This window comes from Corvus kubaryi, unplaced genomic scaffold (genome assembly GCF_017639235.1).
Source record: "Corvus kubaryi isolate FWS band 111438036 unplaced genomic scaffold, C.kubaryi_AGA036_p1.0 37394, whole genome shotgun sequence".
In the NCBI taxonomy this organism is placed as follows: Eukaryota; Metazoa; Chordata; class Aves; order Passeriformes; family Corvidae; genus Corvus; species Corvus kubaryi.
This window is the reverse complement of record NW_024581133.1, coordinates 14,851,432-14,864,630: the sequence shown is the minus strand read 5'-3', so window position 1 is coordinate 14,864,630 and position 13,199 is coordinate 14,851,432. Positions and strand designations below refer to the sequence as shown.

Genomic DNA, 13,199 nt, shown 5'->3' with positions numbered 1-13,199 from the left:
TCTGAGCTTCTCATGAAAGAAAGTGATAAGCATCAAAACACACAGAGAATTGTAGTATCCGAAGTTTGCACCTGGACCTCAGCCTAAATAAGGCTGATAGAATGGTAAAGTTAAATTGCAAAGCATTTTTACTTTTTAGGGGGTTCACTTTACATTTGTTCCATAATACATTTTAGAGACACTTCCCTACCACCAAAAAATTTAGTCTACTCCAGTGCAAGTTGAAAGAATATATAGCCTAAGCTATTTATACCAGTCCAAAAAAACATCATCCAACACAACCAAAAGTAATGCTCTTATTTACTTGAGTGTCCATTACTTTCATAGACTTGTTTTCAGTATTGAGAAGGGGCAGAAGAAAGTTTATACACTCTACAAGCACTCATTAACAAAAAAAAAAAAAAAAAATTATTGAGGTATTAAAGAATGCTACAAATAAACCCCAGTAAATACTGGCAGAAGTCTGACAGCCATCATGTATGTCTGACAAAGAAAATCTAGACACAGTAGCACTGTAACACCAAAAACTTTCTGTTGGCAAGTTAAACAGAAGGAGATTGTCGTGGCATTTTTAGAATTGCCTTTACAATTAAACTGCTGGTGCTGTCCCTGTCTGTACAGGTCTGAAGAACTATCTTCACTCTCAGCTCTAAGTACCTAATACAGACATCACAAATTATTTTCTATAGCTTTCCATTTGGTACCTTTTAGAAACAGGGAAACAAAAAAATGAATTATGTTCAAGTACAACGCTCTTATTTTGCATGGATAAGACACATCAAGTGAAGAATCCCAAACTAATCACTACATCAAAGTGTGTCCATAATTTAATAGTGGATGTCATGGCTTCAATTCAACTTTGAAATAAATCAAAATGCGGTAACTCAAGCAGAGCCAGACCTATGAGAAGCGGCTCTCTCCCTCGGTCATCATCATTTCATCAAGATTAATCCCTGATTGCAAGCCAAGCTACGGTGAAGATGAGAAGCATGTAGACTATTTCAGAAGAGGAACTCTGAACACAAAGACTAAAAATAAAAGTCTACGCATAATTACTGAGAGATGCTACCCATCAAATCCACCTCTTAGCAAGTATTTCCCATCTGTGGTTAATGGGCAGATGTCTTTTTCGTTTACTCAGCACATTTTTTGAAATGGAAAAGTATGAATGACATTCTAGTTGTTTATCCAACCAGCTGGAGAAGAAACTGGGTAAGCACTTGGTTAACAGCTGAAAAGCCTGTATAATTTTGGTGAATTACCTGTTTATCCTAGATTACAGCTACAGTTCATTCAGTTGTTGTCCCAAAAAACTATCAAGTTACCTGTCAACAAGAATGAGACACTGAGGAAGAAAGCAACTGAGTTATCTACAAACCTGCAAATTCAGCAAGCCATAGTTTTTTCAAAGGAGCGTCTCCTGAAATGAGTATGTAACCACAAGAGTTTAGCTTTAGGACACCCAGACAAATCTGTTTGATGAGTCAGTTCAATGGAAAAACCTATCAGGAGACCATAGCTTGAAGAGAAACCATTCAATCCAGAGTATTCTTTGGAAAGAAAAATCCTAAAGACTAAATAAGCGAGGATAAAAAACAGTGAAAAACTTCATCAGAAAGATGAGACAAAAAAGAGTAGTTCCAGCCAAGATAGCTGTAGTACGATTTTATCATTAAAGCGAGAATTGAACAGCAAAACACAACTTACTGCCAGAATGCTTTCAAAGCTTGACTGATAATGGTCATACCTTCACAGTCATGCAACTTCTAATGATTTGCAAGAGAAAACTAAGTGCAGGTGACAATATCTAAATCTGTACCTCTTGTATCAATGTATTGATTCAGTTGCATCTCTTCTACTCATTTTTGTAGGTTCACCTTCAGAAGTAATTTCTTCTGAAATGAAATCCTCTCAAAGATACTGTAATGTTATCAACACGTGTAAGTTATTCATCCTTTTTGCCTCACGGTGCCATTTAAGTTGATCCAGATTACCACATGTTGAACTGAGCTGTGGAAAACGCTTTCTTCTATGAAAGTTAAGGTGCAACTACAAAGTACATACAAAAATATATACAAAACCCAAATATTTGTGTCCTACCAATCACCATAAGAAGTACAGACTTTATACCCAAAAAAGAAAACACTATGTAACTACACTGTTCAACTAGGTTCCTGCTGTAAAATCACTACTCATTCAATTCTTTTCACTGCATTGTTATAGCAAGAAAAATATATTCCATTCTTCTACAACTTGAAATTTATGTTTTAGTGCATTGTCACTGTATAGTATGCGGTCAAAGAGCAAAGGCAATTTTATGTACACCAGTGCTTATCCTTGAATATACACTACTGCTTCAAGAGATTTTAGGCACAGGTTGTGCATATTTTGCAGTTACTGGAATTGCAGCGAACAGGTGAATACCCGTGTCCCACTCCCCCAAACAAGGGGACAATGATGCCATGCTGTACAACAGAAGCTCAGTCTCAGACTTATATAAAATGCCATACATGATACATATATACAGTATCAATCAGATGTTACCTCTTTGTTTTCCACTTCTCAGCAGAATAGAATAGAGATGCTTAGTTTTTTGATCCTAATGCAGTGAACTCAAACATGCTTAGAATCTGAGGTACAGGCAACCAATAGAATACATTAAATATAAAACATTCCCTGTTAACAAAGACTAAATTGTGAATTGCTAAACTTGCCATTCATAGGTAATGGGCTATTGTGCTTCTTATGTGGAGTCTTACTTGGATTAGACATCTACTTCCCCCAAACATCCAGCATCTTATTTTCACTGAGAATACAGATTCTGTATTTTGGGGAAGAAAAAAAACCAATTTATCCTTCTAGCAGTCTCACCAGGCTACTGGCATTAAAGGTTTTATTCTTCTGTATTTATTTCTCCTCTCCCCATGATCTCTGCAATTCAGGCACTACCTGATCTAACAGTTATTAATAAAACTAAATAAAACTAAAGATAGTAAACAAAAAATCAAGTCATCTTAATCTTTATTCGTGTTCTATCCCTGTGTCAAATACTGAAGAAGGTTCCAGCATAGTTCCCATGTATGATACCCATTAAGCATCAGACACTACATGGAAACATTTGTCAAATTTTTATTATTCTTCACACCAATTTGAGAAAAGACATTAGAGCTCAAACTATAGAATATATGCTACGCTGCAGTAAACTGCTTTCCACTGTATTCGTCATCAATAAAGGACCATTGTTTTTTAATCCCTTCCCTCCCCTGCTCTGCCCGGTCACACACACTTTCTTCTCCCTAATCCACCCACTCTTTAAAGCCACCACATAAACTTTTTAAGGCAGCTTGTTTGCAGCAGCTCTGAATAAACCACACAAACCGAATCTGTCTCAAACACACGACTGTTTTTGATGTGAAAATTAACACAAACACAGTTTAAATGGAAACAAGTCAACAATTGGGCCCAGATAAGAACTGTGTGTGTAGTCAGCAGGGAAGAAGTGTTGTTATAGAAAATGGGGGCTAAAAGCATGGAATGAGAGCTGGCTTTGTTCACAGGCAGTAGCCTAAGTGCCTATCAGTCAGCAAAAGCATTTTTAAAACAGCTGCATCAAAGCTTTCTGCAAGTTAGTCAGCATGTGACAGGCCAGCACATTACAACAGTGCCACAGCAATCTCTGCATAATAGGAGTGCTCTGAGTGACCTGAAAGGTCAGTGTTTTCAAGCATTCCAGTAATCTGTAAATTGCCTTGGCTTATCGCATGGAAGCAACATAATTACATTGCTCGAAGGGCTAGGACAGTAAAGACAGATTTTAGGTATTATGTTTTGGTCAGCTACATACTAACCTCTACACTGTAAGCATATCCAGGAAACTCAGAATAATGTACGAATTTAAAAAAGGAATACATCAAAGTCTGCTCTTCTGATAGAGGGAAAACTATTAACAAAGTTTTGTAACACCATCTATAGTAGTTTATGAAGTAGAAATATATTTGAGGGAGTTTTTTTCTTAAAAAGTGCTCCAAAATGTTTAAAGTTACTTCCTATAAAACTAATTTTTAAATACAGCAAGACTACAACTACTATTGAGTAAATTAAAAGGTCCTGTTCTGGAAGATAAAGGGTGGAGCAACCAAAACACAATTTTCATAGTAAGGGTTTAGTTCCAGTTGAAAACCAGTACTTTATATCAGAGAAAAGAAAAATTGTTATCAGCTCTAAGCATCCCAAGCAATTTACTCATAACCAAGCAAGGCCAGTCACTGACTTTAACAACAGATTTTTCTAGAAACAGAAAAGCAAAATTAGATCCACCAGTCAATCCACCTCACAAGATTAAAAATATAACATTTAGTTGCCAACTGCCTAATCACAAACAGTCAAAACTATTTCAACCCACTATTTGATTTACATGTTTCTGTTGTGTCCCAAAGCACAGAATGCAGCTCCCCAAGCCGACCCAACGCTCACAACACAGCAGCTGTACTGGCAGCACCTCAGTTCCCTTCATCCTATCCCATGTAGCCCTTTTGCTGCACACCACCAGCACTGTCTGCTTCCACTGCCACCACACCACGAACAAATCTACTTCTACTACTTCTCCAGAGGTGAATTCAAGCATTTATCATTCACACGGGAGGGAGTAAAACCAAGTACAAAGAACAAGGCAAAAATTCTCAATGTTAATTCAATCATAGAGAAGAAAGAAAAAAGCCTATGCAATATTTCTCTGACTGCTTGCTTTTGTTTAAAGTACTTTTAAAGCACGGTTGGTTGATTTTAAATGGAGATAATAAATGCAGTCAGAAGTTCAGGCTAGCAAAATGCACGCTGCAGGGACATCACATTTATGTTTAAAAGGCATCCCTGCCTGTTTAAACTACAATGCTAGCACAGCTTCAAGTGCAGGACATAAATCTCACATTATTGTAAACCAAACTAAGTTTACAGCCAAAAAGACAATCCTACTATTATCAATAATGCAACTGATTTAGAAGGTGCCCCCATCATGCAGGAAGGAAAAAAAAACCCACTACCACCGGTCATTCTAAAGGAGAAACAATCTCAGTAACTCCCACCCACTGGCTTCTTGCTATTGCTTACACACCTTCCCAAGATAGAGACATTTACTGACTGCAAATAAACACAACAAGTAAGAAAACCTTTTATGTTAGCATTCATATTCAAACAATTTAAGTGACAAATCCCCTCATGTGAAACTCGGCACTTTCCTGGGCAGTTCTAGGGTGGATTTACCATTGAACTACCAACAATAAACAAACCACAATAAACTACATGAGCATTGGAAAAAAATAACCCCACAGAGTGCTTCTACAGCACTGTATCTGATTCCAATGAAACATGTTCTTCGTTCAAGCCATCAACATTGTTTTCTATAAACCTGTATACCTTTCTCGTACTTCCTAGTAAATGCTTCCTGCTTTAAGAATATGAATCCAGTCTACATTATCCATAGAGAGCAAGACCCAATCAAAATGCAAGTGCATTAATTCTCTCATGGAGTATTCCCTCCAGGAATTTCCATTATTACATAGTTGGGTTATTAACAGAGAGGTTTAATCCTGTGTGCAATGACCAATCACTTTCCACAACTTAATTTCAATTTTGAAGGAAACACAAGTTCTTTCGTCAGAAAGCCATGCCTTCAAGCTTGGCTTCAAGATCTTGATACCCACTGGGAAAATTATTTCAGGAAGTCCAGGTTTACAGGGAAAGCCTGTACTCCTGTCACCTAACACTGTGCTGAGAAACTAATTCACGTGGAGGCATTCATGGGCAAAGGAACATTTTTTCCGAGTAACATGTAGGAACAACATTGGGTCAAGTGACATTAAAAAGTTTTTAAACAAACATCCCGTGATGAGAGGGTTAACATAATCTGGCCTTCTCCCAGATTTAATTCTGGGGAAGCCAGTCATCCAAAATGAACATGAATTACGTATTTATTACAAGTCTTGGAATTTGTTCAGATAAACAATAATTGGCAGAGTTAGCCCCAGGTACTATCCTGATTCCATGCAAATTACAACTAACTAATTAATTGATACCACATTGTCAAGTAGCACCTCAAAGTCACTGCCAGAGTTTTACAGTTACAGTCATTCCAATTGTTACTTTCTATTAAAACCAATGAATCTTTAGATTACATAATTTATGCCTATTATATTTTCAATGAAGCTGAAAGCACCTGTGTACATATTCTTCACTTTGGTATTTTTATTTTTTTAAAAAACTTTTAAATATGTTTTTATATACCTTTTTATAGCAACACGTGCCAGCTCAGTCCTTTGTCAAAGTCAAGCCACGACTGCTGTAATTTAAGTAATAGAAAACCTGACATCATTGTTCAAATTTCACAATCTGTCCAGTTTCATTATGCTACTGCCTCTAGTTATAATTTAAGGTTATTACTTCCTTTTAATTAACATGAAAAATCGAGTAGTGTCTCTTCAGCCACAAGTTACTTCTTAGTAATTTTTGTGTTATTGAATTCATGGTGAATATAACTAAGTCATTAATGCTGCTGCAAAAGCACCACATCTGTCTAAAGAAAGAGACCCAAGAAGGTTTGTAGGAAAAGGCAGTGGAAGTTATTTCAGCCGAACGAACTCACCTCACAGAGCCATGTCCAAAAGCCTGACCATATGTTCTGAAGTGTATTAACAAGTCTCTACACACCTTGCTCATACTATGTCCCATCTGCATGCATCCTAAGAAACAGTCACCAGCCCAGAGTGTAAATAGCTGGAACGGGTCCATTTAATATTTACAAGAAAAATTTTAAGCTGAATACAGAGAAGGGGACCATCTGTTAAAATGATTGCTGACCCAGTGGGGCAGAGGGGAAGACACTGTTACTGGACCCCATTCAAACTAGGCAAGGAACCGCCTATACAATCCCAAAGGATCACAAGTTGAAAACTAATTACTGCCTTTTCAGGAGGGGTGGGGGAATATTTTATAATGAAGTTCCTAAGAAAAAGTCAAATGTAAAAGCCAGTTGTGAGGAAGACACAAGGCTGCTCTACAGGGCAGTACTTACTGGGAAAAGCCTTGGGAACTATAAATCACACAAACTGCCTACTTTTGCTCAATTTCTATTTTCAGCATTTCAGTACTTTGTATATGTGGGGGTGGGGAGACAAAAAGGCCATCAGAGCCATACCAAGTTCTGTTGTTGCTTTCTCTGCTATGGCAAGTTAACCACACACCTTATGATGAGTTATGTAGGCCAAAAAGGTCACATTTGCCCACTTCTCCTAAGAATGTGAACTTCAACACAGCACTCCCTACTGCTATCATCTTACTGAATTTAGGCTGCCCTCCCCCACCGCAAAAGAGAAGAACATCTGTTTATAATGGATTAGGAAACAAAAATCCTATTAGAGATTACCAAATACTCCTGAGAAAATAAATACTTTTTTAACATACAGCCAATATTTAAATTTTTAACACCAACAATACAGTTAATTTTTCCAAGTGTCTAAATAAATCCTGATGTGCAAATGCAGGAAAGACCTCTAAAGAACTACTGAGGATCCTAGAGTCACGAATAGCAAACGTAAGCCAAGTGCCCAGGCCTGCACACGCTGGGGCAGTTCTCCAACCCTGCAGTAGCCCATCTACAAAACCCAAACAGTCCACGAAGCTTGGGGCTTAAGGAGCTAAGAGCACACCACAGCAGGAAAATCCCATGGATAACCAAGCAGACACCATTGTCCCTGGACAAGTCACCACACTTATGGCCTCAGTAGCACTTGTTACTCTGCAGCCTCCAAGGGATCCATACGGGACCTTAAATATTCAGGTGAACGTGTCCCTCCATTTTCTCAGATCCTTCACTCAAGCACGTCACAGCCCCTTGAAACAAGAGCACCCCCACTATTTATGACTGTACAGCACATATTTGAATAATCTGTCCCTAAAATAGCATAATTATAAGACAAGACAATGTTTTCATTTCAGGACTTTTTGGACTCAGCATAAATACACTGCACAGAATCATGGAATTCATTTTAAGACTTCCCTACGGCTGTTTGCTTAATCAGTACATTCAGTGAAGAAGTCATTAGCAATATATTTGCCGGAGAAAACACTGAGCATAGTTTGATATTAATTTCTCTTGTATTTATACCATGATAACAAGGAAATACTTGTGGGGATATAAATGACCAATGTCTTTCTTAACCCATAAGAAAAACAATAAAAGCATTTGTTTCAAATACCATCCCTTAACTCAAACTGACACTTAGAACTTGACAGTGTTACATACCAAATATTGGGACTATTAATTTTGACATGGACATGTACATGGCTTTAATCCCCACACTGTGACTAATCAGATTTTCCCCCGCCACTCCAGTGTGTACACAAGACATGGCCTTTCCTCTGGGTATAGAGGATAGGAGAAGAAAACAGAAGAGAGGATCCTATTTCACACTGAAAGCTTATTGGCAAACAAAATGGGTGAACACTTCAGCCCTTGATGAGAACTTCAACTTTGATACATAGCTTTTGAACAAGTGCTTTGACCTGAGATAGACAATACTTTTGCATAGCACTTCAAGTAACAAACCCAACATATTTAGCACAATTCAGAGTGTGAGTAGTTGACTAGTTACAGTTCTGTTTCCAATTCAGTACCTTATGCTGAATACTTAAAACCAAGTATTTTCACGAGTACCCAGAAGATTTTGACACTGAAGATACATTGCAGTGTCAACACAGACATATATTCAAGCTCAATAACCACTCTTGACTTCAAGCACAAATTCAAAATACTATGTTTTGAGCTTTTTTTCCCACAGATAGAACCCCAGTATCTATTCTCATAGAAACTGAATAGTAGCACAATGTGCATGTTAGAATACCTATGACGTACAATAACCCATTTCTAGATGTCTTCCTTGACACAAAGATTAGCTAGCTGATCAGTGATAAGGTCTTAATTGATTTTCCACTCTATAAAGGTGGAGCCAGTTGCCAGGCACAGTCAGATTTCAAGTTCTGTTTACATTTCAGTAATCTTTATGCTGCACGTTGAACCAGAAGCAAACTCCAGAATACACTTCATAATGACCTACGGAGTGTGGAGCTTGCAGCTCTTCTCACATTGCAGCCTAAGTCATACTGAAAAATGCATCTGAAGTATCATCTGGTAGTTGAAGTTGCTGATAGTCCTAACTGGAACAATTTGAATGAATTCAAGAAAATCCAAGCCCAAAATACAAGTTATTGATATAAATTATTCTTTGAAAAATACCTACTGGAACGTTAAAATTAGTATTTCCTAAGGTCCAAATACAACTTATGGAAATGCTATGACAATTAAATGTAGTATTTTAAAGGCTTTTTTTTTCCATATAGGAGGTAGATTCTTAGGTTAAACTGAATTCTCAGTTACTTTCCCATATACATTTTCTATGTATTTCTTTGTTGTTACAATTGAAAAATCTCACAAAGACCCAAAGAAGAACTGATCTAACTTTACAGTGCTCATATACAGACTTAGATGGGAAAAACAAAATACTGCTCCAAACTTAGCTATCTCACACACTGCACTAAAAGCACTATAAAAACATCTGCACATATATGCTCTACAAGAAACAAATCCATTGCTGTTTCCAAGTAAGATTTTTGGGTACAATGCTAACCCACACTTACGAAAACCATAGGTCATTCCCTCTAAAACAGAAAACCAAGGAGACCTTGCAATCAGCATGTCTTGAACCATTAACACAGTCATGTTCTCAGATCCTGATTCAAGGGATAATTAACAGATACATGCCTGGAGCTAGAAAGCCAGTTAGAATAACCAAAATTCAATTAGTTACAGGACTGAGGTGAAAGACTGAAATAGTCTTCATGAATGTATTTAAAAATAGAAGGAAGTCTCAAGAACTCAGGTTCAGCATTCAAAAAGGCTCAGGGATTCAATAAGTCCTGTCCCCACATTTACACTTTAAAAGCTTTTCAGGGTGGTTTGTTTATTTGTTTGGCTGTTTTTTTACCAATGTGGACTATATTTCGCTCTCCAACTTAAAAGCAGAAAGAAAGTTTACATCCCATTACTAAGGCCCTGACATAGTCATTCCCATACCATCCACCAGTACTGTTCAGAAAGACATCAGAAGAGATTAGGCCCCTTACATTTTGCAGTAACAGCCACAACCAGATTAAACTGCAAGCAAGACTTCATTTCTCCTCCATTTTCTATTGTATATTACCAACAGCTACAACAAGCCTATAATACCTTAATAAAACCACATTCTTTTACAGCATAGCAGGGAAAAAGCTAAGTAATCAAAACTGAAGGGCAGTGAAACTGTTTATTAAAGACTGTTGATAATAGGGCATAACACAATCAATCACAGCAGCCAAGATTCTCTCACATACAAATAAAAATTATTCAGGTAATCAAAAATAATTTTTTTTTTCTTTTTTTTTAAGGTTTTGTCTGGTCAAGCGTGCCAAGGCAACTGTAGATATGGACACAAAGCTCAAAAGTATATTAAGTAACTATTAAGAGGAAACCATTCACAGAGGCTTTTTTAAAGCATTACAACCCCAAAAAAACAGAAACCAGATACCATGTCCAAAGGGGCAACTAAAGGAAAAAATATCTGAAACGTGAACGCAGAAATCCCACAATATTCTAGGATTTCCAAAATACTTTTTAATCTCCTTGTCTACAACTATTAAAACTACACAGAGAGTGGCCCAGGAACTAATGGCTGAAGTACAATTAACACTATCCATCTACTGAAAGCATCTCTGTTTTGACAAGGAAACTCATATGAATTGTATGCACCAGAGTCTAGCCTCTAAAGACATTTCAAGATAAAAAGATAAGAAATAATTTTGATAAAAAGCTATCACAGACTAAGAATTTACACTGACAGTCACAGGACTTAAAAAACGAGTTTTTTCCCTCAGAAAGATATGCTATTTCAAACACAGAACTTCCATAAATCTGAAAGCATACCACTGGAGAGTTAAACCCCAGTGAGACTATATGTTGCAACATTCTTAAATTAACATACCTTTCAGTATAATTAGTTTGGCTGATACTGTATACATGTATGCAAGCTCCAAGGGCCAATGTGATATGACCACGAGCAGGAGGAGTTTCAAATAACTGCTATGGCAAGATACAACTTTCAATTAACACCAGTCTGTACACCAGTCTACAGCCGAAACAGATACACTTTCTGTACACTTCTGCAACTTTAAATACACTTCCATATTTAAAAATAGAAAAAACTTTCAAGACAGTATATGCATGTGTGGAAGGCAGTACTTGTCCACAGCCTCACAAAATAGCTCTATTTTAAGAGATCATTTTGAACTAGAAATGAGAATTTTGTACCCCAATTTTAAACCAAAAAAAATCTGCAAAATTTAAGTTGATGCATTTTCTCACAATGCCTCACATAGCGGAATTCTAACAAAATAGTATTCAAGACAATATTTATCTTCAACTCCTATTTGTTGTTAATATAAGTGCATTTGAAAAGGGCTAGAAAGTATGTTTTATCTATCTCCATAGCTAGGTAATACCACCAGTGCGAAATACTACCCAAAATAAGTTACTCTTCCAACAACAAACATTTATTGTTGAAATGTGTTTGTGTATATGTTCAAACGTAATACAATACCCCCAAATGTGGTATTAGAAAGAGGCATGAAACTCAGCAGTCAACACTGGCTTCAAAGTTTTTAAAACTCCACTCTGGAAGCTGAAGTTGCCTTTAACACACCTCGAAAGTTAAGACTTTAGAGTTGGCAAAATCGCCAGCTAAGAGTATCTCAGAACTAAGTTTGTTCGTTACTTAGTATCTCAAGTACCGAAGTTTTTCGGTAGAGTAAGGTGTACATTTTACTTCACCCTGTAGAATACCACTTCTGAGTAAGTGCATACCAGCAAGTGACATCAGACCGAAACCACATAGTTTCACTCGAAGGCAAACACCACTAAGCTGAGCTCTGGCAATACCAGCTAACACACGACAGGAACTTGTCGCACTGAAGCCAGAGCAACTACTCAGGCGCCACAAGCTAAAAATTAGTTCGAAATTCAAATTCAAACTAGTTTCAAAGCAAACCTTTAATTTTACGCGAAGGAGAAATAACCTGTTGAGCGTTCCTAACTCCACCTCTCCCCCCCGGGGCCGCTCAGCATTACTCACCGCCGCGCAGTGCCGGGGGAGGTCAGAGTACACACCCGGCAACGTGCACCTGCATCGGCAACACCTACAGATCAGGTGGAGGACCGGCACAAGTTTCTGACGGATTAATGCCGCCCCAAAGCTGTTTACCGTATGTCAGCAACAATCATCCCCGACTGATTCAGCGGCCACAGAAAAAATCCTGCAGTACTGGACTCTCCCGGTTGAGCCTTTCCTAATTGCTACCCGGCTCCAGCCTGGAACAAAAGGGCACGGCCAGCGCACCGGCGCGAGCGCGGGGGCTTCTCCAGGGGGCAGGGCCCGGCTACCGCAGCCATCCCACCGCCGGGGCCCGGGTCCAACAGGTGGGCGGCCGGGGCGGGGACGGCCGGCGGGGCAGCAGCCCGGGCCGGGGGGGGTGCGGGCCACCTGCGCGCCCCTCCCGGCAGGCGGGAGGGAGGCTCCGCAGGGAAGACGGCCGGGAGGCTCCGGCCCACCTCGCCCACCTCCTCGGTCCGCACTACTCCTTGCCCTCAGGACGGGCGGGGATAAAGCCGCAGCCGCCACGGTACGGACTCGGCGGGGCAATGGGAAAACCGCGCCGGGGGTACCGCGGGATGGGAGCGGGCAGGGAATACGGCCGCCCTGGGGCCGAGCCTTACCTTCGTGGAAGCCGCCGCGGCCCTGGCAGACATTTTGTTTCCTTCTCTCCCCCGGAGCCGGGCGAGCGTGTGCGCGCCTGCAACTCCTCAGGCCGGGGGAGAGAAACTCAGCGCCGCCGCCCGCACCTCACGCAGCCGCCCGAATAAACATCCCAGGGCGCGGGGGGGAGGAGGAAGAGGAGGACGGCTGGGAAGGGGCGGGGACGGGGGAGGAGGGAGAAAGGAAGAAAGAGGAAGGGGAGCGGAGGCTCAAGTTTGATAAAAGTGCAGTCTCTTTCCCGCAGCGCCTGGCGCGCCGGGCTCCGCCGCCGGGGCGCGGGAGCGGCCGCGCTGCCCCCGGGCCCGC

General features: G+C 39.7%; 1 protein-coding gene and 1 long non-coding RNA gene across 13 annotated transcripts in view; one reads left to right on the top strand and one right to left on the bottom strand.

The window, feature by feature from the left end:
- Positions 1-13,199, bottom strand: part of TJP1 (tight junction protein 1) — a 190,405-nt gene that overhangs the window by 54,672 nt on the left and 122,534 nt on the right. The window contains exon 1 of one of the 12 annotated variants that reach the window (XM_042039679.1): positions 12,854-13,174. The exons of the other annotated variants lie outside the window; for them this stretch is intronic. Within the exon in view, the coding sequence (XP_041895613.1) occupies positions 12,854-12,886 (33 nt within the window). The 5' untranslated portion in view covers positions 12,887-13,174. Of the gene's footprint in view, positions 1-12,853; positions 13,175-13,199 lie in introns of those variants that run through there. 12 annotated transcript variants of the gene reach the window in all.
- Positions 11,965-13,199, top strand: part of LOC121670003 — a 16,235-nt gene continuing 15,000 nt past the window's right edge. Inside the window, exon 1 of the long non-coding RNA XR_006017988.1 lies at positions 11,965-12,556. This is a non-coding gene — a long non-coding RNA (uncharacterized LOC121670003). The remainder of the gene's footprint in view (positions 12,557-13,199) is intronic.